A 16,166-nucleotide genomic window follows, 5' to 3' on the forward strand; every position below is an offset into this window, starting at 1 on the left:
CTCCCAAGCGTTTCCCCCAGCGATGCCGTATCGACTAGAGATCCATCGAGGTGCTGAAGTGTTTGTAAAGAGATCACGAAATCAATCCAATTGTAGCAAGATGTAAAACAGGGAGACGGAATTTCCCTGAAACTGTTCTGTTTTCTTAGCTCTGAGCTGGCCCGACTGACTGCCGCGGCCCGGGCATCAATATCGGTGGCGAACTCATCACACACCTCCGCTTCGCCAATGATATAGTTAGCATGGCAGTCTTTGGAGGACTTGAACACCATGCTCAGCGACCTCAATACCGTCTCCCAAATGGTGGGTCTTAAAATTCGAATTCAAATTCGTCCAGAAATGTTAAAATAATCGTTGTACAACGGTACAAAACTACAAAGTATCGGGGAAATGAAATCGTTCAATTTCAATAGGCAATCTAACTCAAGGGCCCCCGTTCGTAATTGCTACGGGCCCGGCGGCACTGTGTAGGTGGCATCATTGCTTACCATCAGGCGTGATAGTGGACAAACGTTACCCATTTCATATATGTATACAAATATGTAGTTGTGGCCACAAAGAAACAGATCAATGTCGCTGATAGACGCAGTCGAGTGAAAACAAATTGTTAACTAAACATTTCAATTACCTCTACGCGTAGCCTCAGTTTCAGTTTCATTAACTTTCATTTCGTCCTTCTTGTACAGCAATAAGGTTTTTTTTTCAATGATCCGAGTGATATATCTAGTTATGTGAGAGTAATTCACTTCGTAATATATACAACACAGCATACTTCCATTTTTACTAACATCAAGTAGCTCGTTGTATGTAGTTCGTTCTACCGTCTCTATCTTGTACCCACTACTGTCAATCAAACCAACCGATGGATCTGTAAAATAATAATAACTTGATTATTGTATTGTGATAATAAGTAACATGATCGACTGCATGGTTGGCGCAGTGGCTGGGCAACTGACGGCGCTACGCGTCGCGGGTTCGATTCCCACACGGAACAATTCTGTGATCTTTGTGTGATCCACAAAATATTTTTATTCCGAGTTTGGGTGCGGTTTTAACCGCATATTTTTAATGCAAGCGGCTGCACTTGCGGTTTGTTCCGCGAATGACTTTTATCCAATCATATGTTACGCGGTTATAATCTGCCGCGGTTCCACTCCAGTGCGGCCGGCGCCTTGTGTACAGGAGGTTCATAGTCCAGCAGTGGACTATCGCATGCTATTGAATACACAAGTGAAGTTAAATAAAATTTGGCAATAATACAAAAACATAATCTGAAAACATACCTTTGTTTATATATTGCTCACAGGAAAATCTTACACGTGCCGTGTCGGAATAACTCATTATGGCGTAGTTGTGGTCTTTAACTGAAAAATATCAAAATGTAAAAAACAGCAGTTTGTGTGTATGTCGTAGTTGGATTGTGTAATCAGCCGAATACATTACCGCTAGTCAGTTGGAACATAGTGCTATTGCCAAATGCCGATGCCAAGCGCTTGTCTACCGAGAGAATAGAAAACTCAATGTATGGGGACAAGCAAGTGGCAAAATGTTCGTCTATCCCATAGAATTTACGTCCCAGAGGGTCATGGCCATTCGAGTGATCCGCGGATATCGCACGATCTCCGGAGAGGCGGCTAACCTCCTTGCCGGACTCCCGCCGTGGGATTTGGAGGCGAAGGTGCTCGCGCGCGTCTTTAGTTTGCGCGCCGACGCGCGTCGCCGGGGCGAAACTCCACTGCCGCGCCAGATTAGTGCGTGGCGGGACGAGCTCCGGCGCGATCTCATGGCGGAATGGCAGCAACGACTGTCGCAACCGAGGGCTGGGCTTGCTGTCATTGCAGCGGTAAGTCCCCTCTTTGAGGAGTGGCTAGAGAGGCGCCACGGCGTCCTCACCTACCGCCTGACGCAGGTGCTTACCGGACATGGAAGCTTCGGTAGGTTCCTGTTTCTGATTGGGCGGGAGGAAACGCCCGGGTGTCATCACTGCGAAGACCGTCCGGAGGACACGGTGGAACATACGCTTGCGGTCTGCCCTGCGTGGGCTGAGCACCGCCGGTCGGCGACGGCGCCCTCTCGCGTCCGGCACTGATACAAGCCATGGTGCGGAGCGAGGGGGACTGGGATGCCGTCTCCTCCTTCTGCGAAGCAGTCATGCTAGCTAAGGAGGCGGCGGGGCGCGTGAGAGAACGAACCTCTTCACGCCCCAGCCGTCGCGAGAGACACTCCGGGCGTCGGGGATCGCGCGACGATCTCCGGCCACCGTAAGTGCGGGTCTGCGGACGACGAGCAAGGGTAGCTCGCCGCCCGACCAGAACCAGACCCGTGCGTGCGGCGCGTCGCGTTCTGTGCGCGCCTCAAAGAGCCATCAGACCACCACAGATGGGGCCCAGTAGGGCTGATGCCTAATCCGGAGCTGCGGACAACCTAGCGGGTTTACCGGGGCTCCGGCTCGACGGGCAGGAGTAGGAACGGGGTGGTTTTTAGTCAGTAAGAGTCTGACACTCCCTCTCGCCTCGCCCAAGGCGGGAGAAGTCATTGGATGATTTTCCAACCTAAAAAAAAAAAAAAAATCCCATACAATTTGTATCATGGTAAGCGTCCTCCGACCCGCATCGGACAGATCGCACGCATCGGATGTAACGGATGAATTTTTCAGACTCGAGCGTCCACTGTATCGATATGTATCTAGGTATACTATCGAGTAGGCATCGGCATTCCGTATGACGTCATCGGTACGCATCGCATGTATGCAGGCATTGCCGATGATGCGGTTCGTACGATGCGGATCAGTGGACGCAGTCATACAACTAGTTGTATGAGTTTCTATACAAGACAAACTAAAATCCGTTGCGTGCGATGCGTGGCTAGTTTAATTTAAAATCGCGTCGGCCTACGCGCCTAGCTGGCTGCGAGTGAGCCGTCACGGCTGAGACTGGCCGGCCAAACCGGCCAACAAGCCAAAGCTGCGGAGGTGAGCGAAAGTCGTGTGCGACGGTTGGCACACGTTGAGCCACCGGAGGCCCGCAGCACCGGAGCCGTGACAGAAACCCTGCCTGCTGTAAGTTTACTTGTTTGCTGCATGCTTAATAAACGTATGCTTTTGGATATTACGCTTAATCATTATTATGGTTAGATTATGCTTAAAGTAAGTATGCCTATATTATGCGTAAATACAAAGTGTCCCATAAGTCGACGTGAAAATAGAACCAGGTGATTGGCAAGGTTCCGACTGTTATCAGAAAAATGTAAAAAAAATCTAAGTCCTACAGTTTTTAAATTACAGGGACTTATGTGTTATCCACGATAAAGTACACCTGGGCCAGTCTTTTGACTCAAATCTTGATTAAGGTGTTTAAAATAATAGTTAATTATAGTAATTACCCATATCTTTTCTTACCGATATCTCTTTCGGCGATCTTAAGATCAAATTGTAAAAAATCTTCATTTTTGTCTTTGTACTTTTTCAGGTGTGCAACAATTGTACTATTGAAATCAAATCGTTCTATTTTGATGGTAAGTACAGTTGTAGGTGGATAATATACACTTCTAATAGAACGACCAATAGTATTATTAGCTGAAAAAATAAAATTGTTTGAAAAACAGAAACCGATTGATGCAATTTGTGGATTATCGTTTGGTGTAATGAACTAAGCAGAGCCAGACAGTATCACTAAAGCAAACTAGGCAAGTTCCTGGGCGCCAGGTTATAGAGGGGCGCCGCGAGACGCGCGTGCCCAACTGTCCATAGAGTGGCGGCGGGACAAACAAAATTAAGGGCGCCTGTGAGGTGCTTGCCTAGGGCGGCCTCTAGGTTTAATTCGCCGCTGGAACTAAGGAAGTCTTGGTTCAGCAGTGGAAGTCTTCCTATTTCCGATGACGATAGAAGATCTTGTGGCTCATTGACAGTTAGCCGATAGAAATACAGCATCATTTGTTAGTAAAACAACATCATCAGAAACAAGCATTTATGGTCATGCAAACTAAACGTGTATACAAAATATCAGCTCAATCGGTTGAAGACTTACATACACAAATACACACACACATACACACATTGCATGTTAAATAAAAGCTTGTATAAGAATGAGGTACTTACTTGTTGAATACATTTGGTGTATTGTATACGAATATATATTTGGAAGTTGTGTGTTAAATGTACAAACATATTTACTCGACTCGGTGATCTTACATTCCAACTTTGCTGAAAGGAAGGAAGGAATTGTATCTATATCTACACTTAAATTATTGTAACTGTAGAAGTGTTTATACTGGACAGATATTTACAACATGTAATATTTTGGCTGTCAGTCTGTCTGTCTATATGTCCACGCATCACGCAAAACCATCACATAATACTTTATCATCCTGGGCAGGACACTACTCTCCCTACTCTTTATTTAGATAAGTGCGGCTCGCCCCCTAGACACGACTGTGCCAAACGCAAATATAAGTTTGTCGAATGTCAGGTTACCCGCAGATGACTACAGACTATTATAAAACCATCGAATTCAATACTTTTATAAAAATATATCAACAACAGATTTTTATGTTTTTTTGATGAAATACAATTTAATGACGTCATCATATTTTGGGGCAAGTGACATATTCGTGAAAAAAAAGTGTGAGAAAAATACAAAAACTACTTTTATGTATTGAGCAAAGAATTAAGTAATGAAAGTGCAATTATTTTTGGACGTTGCATGGCAGGTATGGAACAGTCGACGTTATTTATTATTGACTGAGTAAAATATCCAACAGAACAATAAAAACTTGGTAAGAGACATGTTGGTTCCTTCGAGTTAGGTTAGGTTAGGAATAAAATGTCATATTATCATAAAGTAAAGCAAAGTTGTAGGTCTTAAAATTGTATGCAACGTCACGCCTTTTATCCCCGAAGGGGTGTAGGCAGAGGTGCAGGCAGACGGAGATCTTAAAATCGTCTACCTATTAAACTCTTTATATTTGTTAATGGATAAGTTAAGGTCTCCACCAATGTTTGGCTCTTTCCTACTTTGCCCACAGTAGAAGTAGACGCAAACAATTACAAATGTGTGCTACGACTCGCGCGTCAAGTAAACTGTCAAAATAAACAATACATAAATTGGTCCAAATGCTTAAGTCGATATTCGTATTCGCATTCGCGAATGTCTAAAATATATTGGTTACCTGACTGCCATGTAGGGAGAGGTCTATTTCTGTTTATGACCGAATTCTAAGCCATAGCCATCGAGTAAAAATAATTAGAGTTTCTAATCGCTGAATTAGTAAAATATGATAATATCTCTGTAGGCTACGCACACACACATTGTACTTTGGACCTAAGTATAAAATTAAGTATATATGTATGTGTAACTGTACAGCGAGGCGGCTGCGCCCGAGTTGATGTAATTGTTTCAGTCGCCAATATACCGTGATCGCTTTCGGATGTTTTTTTCCTCGACACCCTTCTGACGTAGTTGGATATAACTTGTGAACAGACAATATTCATATTAGGTGACCCCGACGTGATTGACGTAGTTGGATATAACTTGTGAACAGACAATATTCATATTAGCTAAATCTCCAAAAGCATGAGATTGCGTAGAGCACTGACGAATCAATGACATCAAGACAAAAAGATTTTGAAAGATCCGCACCATTGTACACAGTATCAAAGATCTGAAATCGGACAAACGTCGCTATGATAACCAACCTGAAGGTTTGAAATAGACTATTTGACTGTATGAAAAATAAAGTGTTGGTAAAAGCTATATACGTTAATTATGACGTTAAAAACTTGAATATTTATAATGAATATTTACAAAAATCTAATAAGAAATTCTTATTTTTACACCCCACCCAACCACGTGACACAGAACGACGTAACCTGCCTGCTGTTGAATTCGAATTTTTACGGATATAATATCGAGATAATAAAGGTCCAAAACGATCATAACAAGTTGTAGCTGTACATGACACACAAACGTCGGAGCAGACCTCTCAGGTTGTGCCGACTATAGTTATTTTTTAAGATATGTCTCAACCATTCACAGTCAGACATTCCAGTGCCGTGACTTCCCAGTCTTCTGTGAAGCCATGGGTACTAACGAGCTATTACACACGAGCCCCGCCACGCGATTAATGTTACTTGAGATCCAGCAAACAGAATACAGTAGAAGCTCCTTATTCGCGCTTCCTTCATTCGCGTTTTCACTATTCGCGGATTGAAAAAATGCGACCCAATTCCTATATTCGCGGTCAAGATTTCTTTATTCGCGGATCGAATCGGAATATCGGTGCGTGCATGTACCTACCTAAAAAAATACATTTGCTATCCTTGGTCAACGCGTCAGTAGAAGGATAAAAAAATAAAATAGCCTCATTACAACTACATCTAGATTGTAACTTCTGCCTAAACCTAGTGTGACCTAAACTTGATGACAATATTATGTAATTCATCAATCTGTATGATCAGAAAGTTCAATTAAATATTTTTTTATTTACAATTTGCTTCTTGATTTCGTCATCTAGGAACGTATCCCCTATAACCCCATACAAATTGCCATTCCATATTCACGGTTTCTGTATTCGCGGCATATTTACGGAACGCATACCCCGCGAATAAAGAGCTTCTACTGTATACGTAAGACTTATACATACTTACCAGTTAAAGGCCTCACAGGGCCATGAGTGGGTTACCCACCTATTTGTATAAATTGGTCCACTATTCTTACTTGGTCCACTGTATATAAACCCCGCTAAGCTTATTTAAATATACATAGTTTAATGGACCAACTAAACCGGAGCTCAGGGTCCCCAGACGTTGACTGTATTTATACTTTTGTCTTCAAAACCTGATTACAACTATTGTAAATTTATCGTTTTACCACTTACAATGCACATAGGTCTAAGCTGTAAGCCGTTGAGGACTTCCTATGACTGTAAGTCGGCGCCAACATTGGGCCGAACTCAGACCCCTATTAGTTAGTAGAATGTAGTTGTAAAAAAAACATATTTATTGAAAAACATAACAAACGCTTTACTCGTCCTTACCATTTTCAAAAGTTCCTCTCGCGTTCCTTAGGATTTCATCAGATTCTGACCTGGTGAATGGGACCCTCTCGATGGTATAACCTAAAAAGTTATTTTCAAAATCGATTCATAATTGGTGAACAAATAAAAAAAAAGAAACAAACATCGGAACAAAGTACCTTCTCCTCTTTTGAAGTCGATAAGCTGTAACCTATCGTAGCTAAGGGGCTCCTTAAAATTTAGGAGAGGTTTATTTTATTAATAACTTTTTAACTATTAACTGACCTGCTTTATCCAAGGGTACTGACACATTGTAATACTTCTTTGAAAATTCTGTTTTCATCGATAGCTGAGTGTTGTTTTTAAATTTATACATTTTCATTTTCATGTAGCTGTTTCCTTTTACTTTAGTCAAAGGTGCAACATTGTATTCTGTAAAACAAAAATAATAACACAAAAACGATTAAAATTATAAAAACATAAACAATTTGTGGCGCTTTTCGGGAGCGTTCCGCTTACACCCTGTATATACTTATACCTAATAAATCTGTAGAAAGGTCAATTCTGTACATTGAAAATATTGAAAAAATAAATAGCAGGGGGTGTTACTGGATCGATACCAAACCCAAATATATGATTAAATTTTTTGTCTGTCTGTCTGTACGTTCAGGCATCACGTGAAAACTAACGGTTCGTTATCCGATGAAACTTGGTATTCCATACTATTTATTAAAATACCCTGACTATAATTTGTATGTGGTGTTACTTCAGTGTAATACCAACCTTCGTGAATATAAGCTTCACATGAACGGCTGTTAGCAGTGAGGGCCTGTCCCTCAGTCCTCCACTTTAAACGAAAAATATTTGTATGGCCAAATGATGCCAGAATTCAGTATTCCACGTGGATAAAGTGGCGGACAAAACCGTTTTTTTTTTACTTTTTATAGGCAAAAGCTAGTTATTAAATAAAAAGAAATACAGCCCTAGTGTCTGGCTGTCAAAGAAGAAGAAGAAAAATTTATTTTTCTGACTAGGGGACAAGAGTGGACGAAGTTTCAATGTCTTTTCTATGAAAATCCACTCTCGTCCCACGGGGGTCGAGTGTGGACTATGTTTAGCGGACGAGTTGATACCAATGAGCAAATCTTTTTTTAGGGGCCGAGGGTCCGAAAGTGGACTAAACGAATTATTATACCAAGTTTCATCGAAATCGGATAATAAGGTATAATAATTATTATTATGCTGATCCTGGGCATAAAATGAGATACTTTTTATCCTGGAAAAATACGTAGAAAAAAATCTTAATTTTTCAGTTTTATCCATAGACGTTGTCCTGTAAAACCGCGCCGTAACCTGTAGCGCCGAAAGTCAGATTTGGCTTGAACCGTTTGCGGCACACACCGGCCGCACGACGCCACGCCCTACAGAACGCGAGCTCAACAGCAGTAGCTCAATAGAGGGATCTCCTTAATTATTATGGGCCTTGCCGTATTTGGATCCAATAGATATTTATAAGATGTCATTGTCTCAGTTACTCAAAATGGAGAAGTAAAACTTCCACGCGAAGACCGGACGGCGCGGACGGAGTCGCGGGCGGAAGCTATTACGGAATATATTTTTATGTTAAACGGCTTTAATGATTTCTGTGCTACCAATGAGTGCCTTTCGTTTGATATCCGTGATGGGGATAGTTGTGGAACGAATAAATTATTATTGTACCAAATATCAGACCGATCTGTCGGGATAAAGGTCCAATTACAAACTTTGCCAACCCAAACACACAAACGGGCCAAGCTAAATGAAACAGTTTAAAAGCAAGTTCAATGAAGCAGTTAATAGTTATGTATATTACTACCTTTGCGAGCTATGTAATGCTGAGACCATGCTGTCACCTCGGAGTGGCCATTGTTACCAGAGAAACTGGTCAAAGTCTCATCTTTCACATGACATTCCAAACTTGAATCTGTAATTACAAAAAGCCTCAAGTAAAACAGTCACTTTCCCAGTCTGTCCTTATACTGTATGGAGAAAACTCATAACATGACATGACACTACAAGAAAGTTTTTAAAGGCCGTGCACTTCCGAAAACCTACTGGAGAGGTATCAACAGCAAAGCCTCAAAGATAGGAGATTCATGCTGGACACAATTTTACATAAGCCATATGTTATGGCTTATGTAAAATTATTATTATTTTCAAGTTATCAACTTCTGGATCATTCCCCATAGCTTTGGCTTGTAGTTTCTTTCAGTTAAAGCTAAAAGGTTTCGTTACTGGTGCAATCTAAAGTCCATATTCTCGTTTGACTTATGTAATAAATATGCATCGAAATCCATGACCAAGAGTTTGGCCCTGTGTCCAAAATGTCACATTTTAATTTTCATTGACGTTTGGGACAGAATTGAATACTTCAAACCCAGCCCACTGCCCGCTGCTTATTCTGAACAAACGAATTCAGGGTTTGCACAGAAAATGTGGTTGTAAATGGTAATAGAATATACATACCGTCTTCGCATCTGTTCTTGAAATCTACTTTTATTGAACAATAGTTTTTACCAAAAGGATTCAGACATTGTTCCCGGAATTCAGATCGTCCTGAAAATATTAACACTTCATTTATATTTTTGACCTTTGCGTAACATTGTCCCATGCGACCACTCGGCCGTTGGGGCAATCCGTAATAATGAACTAAAAACGTATTACTGTCGAGAGAATGGAAAACATAAAGACAACAGGAGAAATGAACAATTGAAATTCAAAATCTCCGACTTGACCTTACATTTAATATAAAACATACAACTCATGTCAAATTCGATCTAACACGCAGATTTTGGATTGAGACTGGTAACTCAATTTGGCTGTTAGAAATCATTCTGGTACCACTACCTTATAGTATCTCAGCGAGGAGTAATCAGAAATCGTGAAGTGAAGTGATCGTTCCATAAATAAGATAAGGTAATTTAAAAAACTAAAAAAACCCGACTGCGTTTCTTCATAATACGGAAATGAAAAAACCCTAAAACAAGAAAGTCATCGTAAAATTAAAGCAGTCGGGACTCATTCTAGAAAGCAAGCCGTATGTGCCCTCACTAATTCTTCATATTTAACTAAACTAGCTGAGTGAGAGACGTCGACCTTAGTGGCTATCATTATGTATCAGACACACAGATACTTACGGCCATATACATTCACCGCCAGTGTTGTGAAGAAAACTAGTTGAAAACTGATCATCTTTAATAACTTGCTTTGTCTGAAGACGTTCTAGCTGGCAGTAATGGCAGGCATATCTGCGGGAAAAGGTATCGTCATAAGTTAATGTTGTCAGTCAACAAGGATATAGCGAGGTTGATTGTCCAGGCGAAACACGTACTTAGGTATCGTCATGAGCTAATGTTCACATGTAAACAGCAGCTCATGCAGTGTAGATGTCCAGTCAACAAGGATGTAGCGAGGTTGACTGTCCAGGCGACACACGTTTTTAGATATCGTCATGAGCTAACGTTCACACGAAAACACGCATGGAATGAAGAAAGCATGGAACTGGCATTACAAGCTTTAGGCAAACAAGACATTGATCGGCATGAGGCAAGCAGGAATTATGGAGTACCTACCAAAGACGACACTTACGCGAAGATTTGTCCACAACATTACTTGCAATTGCTGTTAGTTAAGTTCAGAAAATGATAACAAAGTTGAAATAATTGTAGTTGACTTTTAGGGGTCGTGGAACCTGTGCCTTTCCTGAGAGTTTCATTTAATTAGGAATATTGTGTTTGTGTTATGTTTCTTAATCTTACGACTACTCTGAATAAAAGACTGATTGATGTTACTCAAGTTGTCAATAAGTAAAAAAGAATTCAGTTAATAAAGAATTAAATAAATACGACTATCGTATATTTAATTTGTTAAAACTCCTAGTACATCGTGAATGGGCCCATTCACGATGCAGAGAAAAAATAACGCAAGGTCGCAGGGTGCGAGAACGCGGGCGAATTTACTGGCAGAAGCTAGTATTATATACAAAGTAAAATGGAACACAAAGCTGGAAATAGTTTGATCAGTCAATCAAGTGGCCCGCTACTTAATACCTAATTACCTATAGGTCGTTAAAACATGTGTATAAATAGACTATGCCATCATGCGCGCAAACCCATCAAAATATGTGAACAAAATCAAGCCGTTGTCAACTAACTAATTTTTCCTCATATTTGGGCTAATAATATCCCGGCCCGGTAGTATACCTATCCACTCCTCGCTCGACAGAGCGGCACAGACGCAAGAAATTATTAAAATTGCTAGCAAAGCCAAAACGTTAATGGATTGTTAAGGTCGAATGAATTAAGCAGCTGCGGACTACCTAGCGGGCTTACCGGGGCTCCGGCTCGAAAAGCTACTCCTGCTTTGGAACGGGATGGTTTTTAGTTAGCCTGAGTCTGACACTCCCTCGCGCCTCGCCCAAGGCTAGAGAAGTCATCGGATGATTGTCAAATGAATTTTATTCTCGTTCTAAAACGAGAGAAAATAGTTACACTATTGTCTATTCTATATGACTGTATTTGCTTCACATTTTAACATGAATAGACCATTAAAATTCTTAATGCGTACTTACCCTCTCTCTAATCAAAAAATTATTAAAGTTGAACGAGTAACAATTTAAATATTATACAATGAATACTAATTTACTTTCGGAGTCTACATATGCACATTATAAGTGTAAAAGCGTCAAGACTCACCAAAACGACATCCCACTACTGAATTATTCAAATCGTTTCATGTTTTATTTATCCTACATAATATATTAGGTAATATTATATTGCAAAATATTAGGTACAACCTATACCTGCATATTCGTCCGCGTCATTGCGTGGAATTGTGCCTGCCGGCCGAATTTGGGATTTTCGCCCTTGCCAATATGCATTTTACGAGTGTGTCATCAGAATCACTTCTATTGATAGGTACTTTTTTTGAAGGAGGAAAGTCATCCATTTACCCATCGCCCAAACAGTTTCAGTAGTTTAAAAGATAGAGTCCCAAGGTTTATTAAACAGTTCCCCTTCCTATGCGAGTCCTGAAATAGAATATATCCTAGTAGCGTTTGCCCACACTGAGCAAGCAAGGCATTTGGTCAGCTACACCACCGGTGTATGTGAAGTCGTATGGTTGTAGTTGGAATCTTGCCGATCACCTGATGTCACTTGGACGTCAACTTTAGGGACACCTGTATATATGATATATTAAAAATACTGGTACATGACAAATTATCCCTTTTCCAAATAATAATGACAAAAATTAGTCACATAAATTATGAAAAATAATAATTAGTAATGACACATGCAAGTTGTCATTTACTTATTCATCGGGTTTGACCGCATGACTCAAATATATTATTATTATTTCTAATGTAGGTACGTTAATATATATGTTACTGGTGTCACGGCCCGTGTCACCGTGGGATGAAAAGTGAACTATCATCATCATGATTATCATCAGCCGAGAGACGTCCACTGCTGAACAACCCCCCCTCCCCCTTAGTCCTCTAGGTAGAATGAGCTATGTGTTATTCCAAACCATAATATGTTCCAAATTCCATCCTTTGGTGCAGTGGGGGTTCGGGCGGAACAGGAGGCTTTAAGTGGTCTGTGGCCCTAGTGAAAAGGGGTATAAGTCCGATTTTGCCGAAAATGAGTTAAGTACACCAAAGTGTTCAGAAAAAAATGCTCTATCGATTGGTGAAAACGGATCTAACCTATCTCTAAAAATAAAGAAGTTACTGTGTGCAAAAGGGTTTAATTCAAACAAAAAAAAATTGAAAGTTCGGGTATAAGTATATTCAAATTTCTTTATACAGAACTATGACATCTTTACTTTGTGAGTAGGAATTTAACTAATTATAGATTTCCAGCGTTTCGTTTTATTTGGCGTAAAACGGCTTAAGTGTACTTGTTCTTTAAAAAATGTTTAGTGAATAATGGTTTTACTAGACATAAATCTCTTTTCACCTACATAAAACAGAAAAATCAAAAACAAGTCTGTTGACATCTGTTTTCACGTTTTTAATATTGAAATTAATAAATTTAAATCGATTTAACTGTATTTGTATCCTACGAGTATGTTTCATTTTACGTGAAAAAAGTTACGAATGTACGACTCGGGGTACAGTGCGGGTGGGTGGGGAGCGCGCTGCAACTCGATTTACTCGATGCATTTTTTGCTAAACCAAAGCTGTTATTGTTATTCCGTTTATTGATTATTATTTTTGAAAATCGATAATTACGCGAGTGAGTTGTATCCTTTTCCACTTATTTTAGTCGATTATTTCAATGTTATCATAAAATTTTATGGATTTTAGTCAACATGTACCGTTTTACACTGAGTTTCTAGTCTCTGTTCTAATAATATTTCCTACAATAATAAAATTAAATACGAATGATAAGTGTTTATTCCTGTAAAGAGTCGTAACTTGTTGACATAGGTTATTCTACTTACTACTCGGTGCTTTTTTTGTTATTCCGTTTATTAATTGTTACTATTTTATGTTTGTTATTTTCCTATCTCGGGACCACAGGGTCCCGGACCTTTGGAAGGCATACGAGGAGCCGAAGCCAACTCGCAGAGGCCCGTTGAAAATTTTTAATCTAAATGTAATGGGACATCAGCCGGCGATTATCCCTGAAGGCGATATGAATCCCTGTATGCACTATGGAAGTACACCAAAGGACAATCCCCGGTTGATGCAGAACTATTGTGAGATATGGTAAAAAGAAATGATAGGGATATGGGTGTGGGTGGCTGTGGAATAGTTAACCGGTTAACTATGGGGGGGTACTATGGCCCCTGCCCCTGACCAATATTGATACATACGGATAAACAGGCAGGGGGTGACTCGCAAACTCAATAGTGGAACCCCGGAAACGACCGCTAGCATGTAGCGACAAGGGGGCAACATACGTTGAGCTGCTTGAGGAAGTAGAGGCATCCCACGGCTGTTAGAGCAATCCCGGAAGTACGGTCAAGGTAAGATGCTGGTACCAGCATCTTACTGGGATACATCCTTCCCCCGAGTTGGAGTTGAAGGCAACTCCACTCTTGCGAATCTCCACTCAAACCAGCCGGTTAAGGCAAGAATGAGGTAGGAGAGGCCTCTCCGGTTAGTCGCAGGTACTAACCGGAGTCGAAAAATAGGGCCTCTCTCGGGAGTCAGGTCCGTGGGGTCGCCACTGCCCAACAGCTCGCCACAAGCTGCCTTGCGGACCTATTTTATGTTATTATTGTTATCACTAAGTATTAGGAGTCATTCCCGCTCGTCCCCACTGCGGACGACTGGGAATGTTGCGTTCTGTTCATCTACTCTGTGGACGTATAGAATGCATTGTTCCTAGTCGTCCGCACCCCGTCATCTCACGTGTAGTCTAAGAATTAATCAAGAAAATATGAAAATTAGTTTAAAACTACATTTCTCTAATAAATCTAAAGATTTTTTTGCGTATTTTATACCTACTAAATGTATAACATAAAAATGTGTCACATTTTCATTTTACATTTTTTATTATAAATATTAGTATATCCAGGAGATTGTATCTTTTAAAACTTTTTATATATTAATTGTATTTAAACTCATATTGATACAATACTCAGTGTGTAAAATTAAAATGTGAAACATTTTATGCTATACATTTAATATAAAATACGCAAAGAATACTTTAGAATTAGTAGGTATGTACTTTTAAAGTAATTTTCATATTTTCTTTATTAACTCTTAGACTAGACGTGAGGTGACAGGGTGTGGACGAGCGGGAATGACTCAGTATTAGTTTTTTTTTTACTTTATTTATTATTTACACAAAACAATAATACAATAAATAACAAATAGCAACCAAAAAACCACTAAGGTTTAGAACCGTGCTATGGAATCTGCCTAAGTTGTATAAGTACACCAATTTTCCTTTTCGATTTCGTACTTACAGCCACTTTATACGCCAAAGGTTTTTGCAGCGTTTCCCAGGGGTATTTTTTTAAAGTAAATAATATTTTGTTTTTGAATTGCTGATCGCGGTCGCATTAATCGTTTGATAGATCTTGTTCACAAAGATATGGCAATGATGACCGAAGATGATTGGGTTACTGACGAATCTATACCACCGTGTTCCGAAAGCTATTCTCCAAGGGCTATGTGTGAATGACACTTTTTATTTTTTAATTGATTTTATAAATTATTTTCATAATAAAAAACACTATAAAGTAATTTATTACTTTTACTTGTGTTAAAAAATAGATCTAGACACACGGCAGTGTGTCCGCCAAGTTCGAGCAAAAAAACCGACACACCGGCCGTGGGTTATATTACACGAACCATTTCGGGCCAAGTTCGACCCACCTATAACTCAAAATCTATTTTATCTACGCATATGAAATTTCTAGTATCTGTAGAGATCTACTTACTTATCTAAAATACAAAAGATGTACCTATTGTAGGTCTTGAGATATTGACGTCAGAAAATCGCTATTTTTACTATAGTTACTCACTCACTCATCAAAAACCTAGACCACTTCCAATGGTCGTATTGACTTGAAAATGATTAGGTCTTTAGGTCAACATAAGTGTGAGTCGGTTTTCTTTATGTCCCCCTAAGGAACTAAAACAAAACTTCTATATCTTCAATGGTCGTACCGACCTAAAATTCGTTACGAAATTTGTATTTATCAAAGTAAAGTAAAATAAGAAAAAAAGAAAATAAACCTTACAAAAATAAAAAATGTCCCACCCAAACCTAAATGTGAAAGGCTGCCAAGTTCGATAATATTGGAATGCTTCGCCTATAAAAGAAGTGAGATCTAAATAAGTACCAAGTTCCATACACAGACCTCAGTTAAAAATGATATAACTTGGCAAGTTTTAATAGAAAATTATATACTTGACTCATTGCGTTTAGTAGGTTTATAACAAAGTGTGTGAAAACTTGCCAACTTGTTATATCATTTTTAACTGACTTCTTTTATAGGCGAAGCATTCCAATATTATCGAACTTGGCAGCCTTTCACATTTATGTTTTGGGTGGGATATAAGTTACACAAAATGATTCACATAAGTCTTTATGTCCCCCTTAACTTGTCTATAATCAATGTGAAAAAGGGGACAAATAATAATTTTTCATATT

The 16,166-nt window shown here is 39.7% G+C and overlaps 2 protein-coding genes across 8 annotated transcripts in view; both read right to left on the bottom strand.

Annotated features, from left to right (window-relative positions):
- LOC118280547 (fatty acyl-CoA reductase wat-like) overlaps positions 1 to 16,166 on the bottom strand; it is a 138,828-nt gene that overhangs the window by 114,776 nt on the left and 7,886 nt on the right. The gene's annotated exons all lie outside the window — the stretch shown is intronic.
- The window catches only part of LOC118280253 (uncharacterized), a 104,163-nt gene that overhangs the window by 1,579 nt on the left and 86,418 nt on the right, over positions 1 to 16,166 (bottom strand). For 2 of the 7 annotated variants that reach the window (XM_050702203.1, XM_050702201.1), the window contains exons 2-10: positions 10,188 to 10,298; positions 9,517 to 9,606; positions 8,867 to 8,974; positions 7,297 to 7,443; positions 7,033 to 7,113; positions 4,097 to 4,201; positions 3,398 to 3,574; positions 1,284 to 1,364; positions 629 to 868 (exon numbers count right to left, since the gene is read on the bottom strand). In XM_050702203.1, coding sequence (XP_050558160.1) covers positions 629 to 868; positions 1,284 to 1,364; positions 3,398 to 3,574; positions 4,097 to 4,201; positions 7,033 to 7,113; positions 7,297 to 7,443; positions 8,867 to 8,974; positions 9,517 to 9,606; positions 10,188 to 10,242 — 1,084 coding nt within the window. In that variant the 5' untranslated portion in view covers positions 10,243 to 10,298. Of the gene's footprint in view, positions 1 to 628; positions 869 to 1,283; positions 1,365 to 3,397; positions 3,575 to 4,096; positions 4,202 to 7,032; positions 7,114 to 7,296; positions 7,444 to 8,866; positions 8,975 to 9,516; positions 9,607 to 10,187; positions 10,299 to 11,381; positions 12,645 to 16,166 lie in introns of those variants that run through there. The other 5 variants (XM_050702200.1, XM_050702202.1, XM_050702204.1 and 2 more) reach the window with 5 other exon arrangements.

Source organism: Spodoptera frugiperda, chromosome 21 (assembly GCF_023101765.2).
Source record: "Spodoptera frugiperda isolate SF20-4 chromosome 21, AGI-APGP_CSIRO_Sfru_2.0, whole genome shotgun sequence".
Taxonomy (NCBI): Eukaryota; Metazoa; Arthropoda; class Insecta; order Lepidoptera; family Noctuidae; genus Spodoptera; species Spodoptera frugiperda.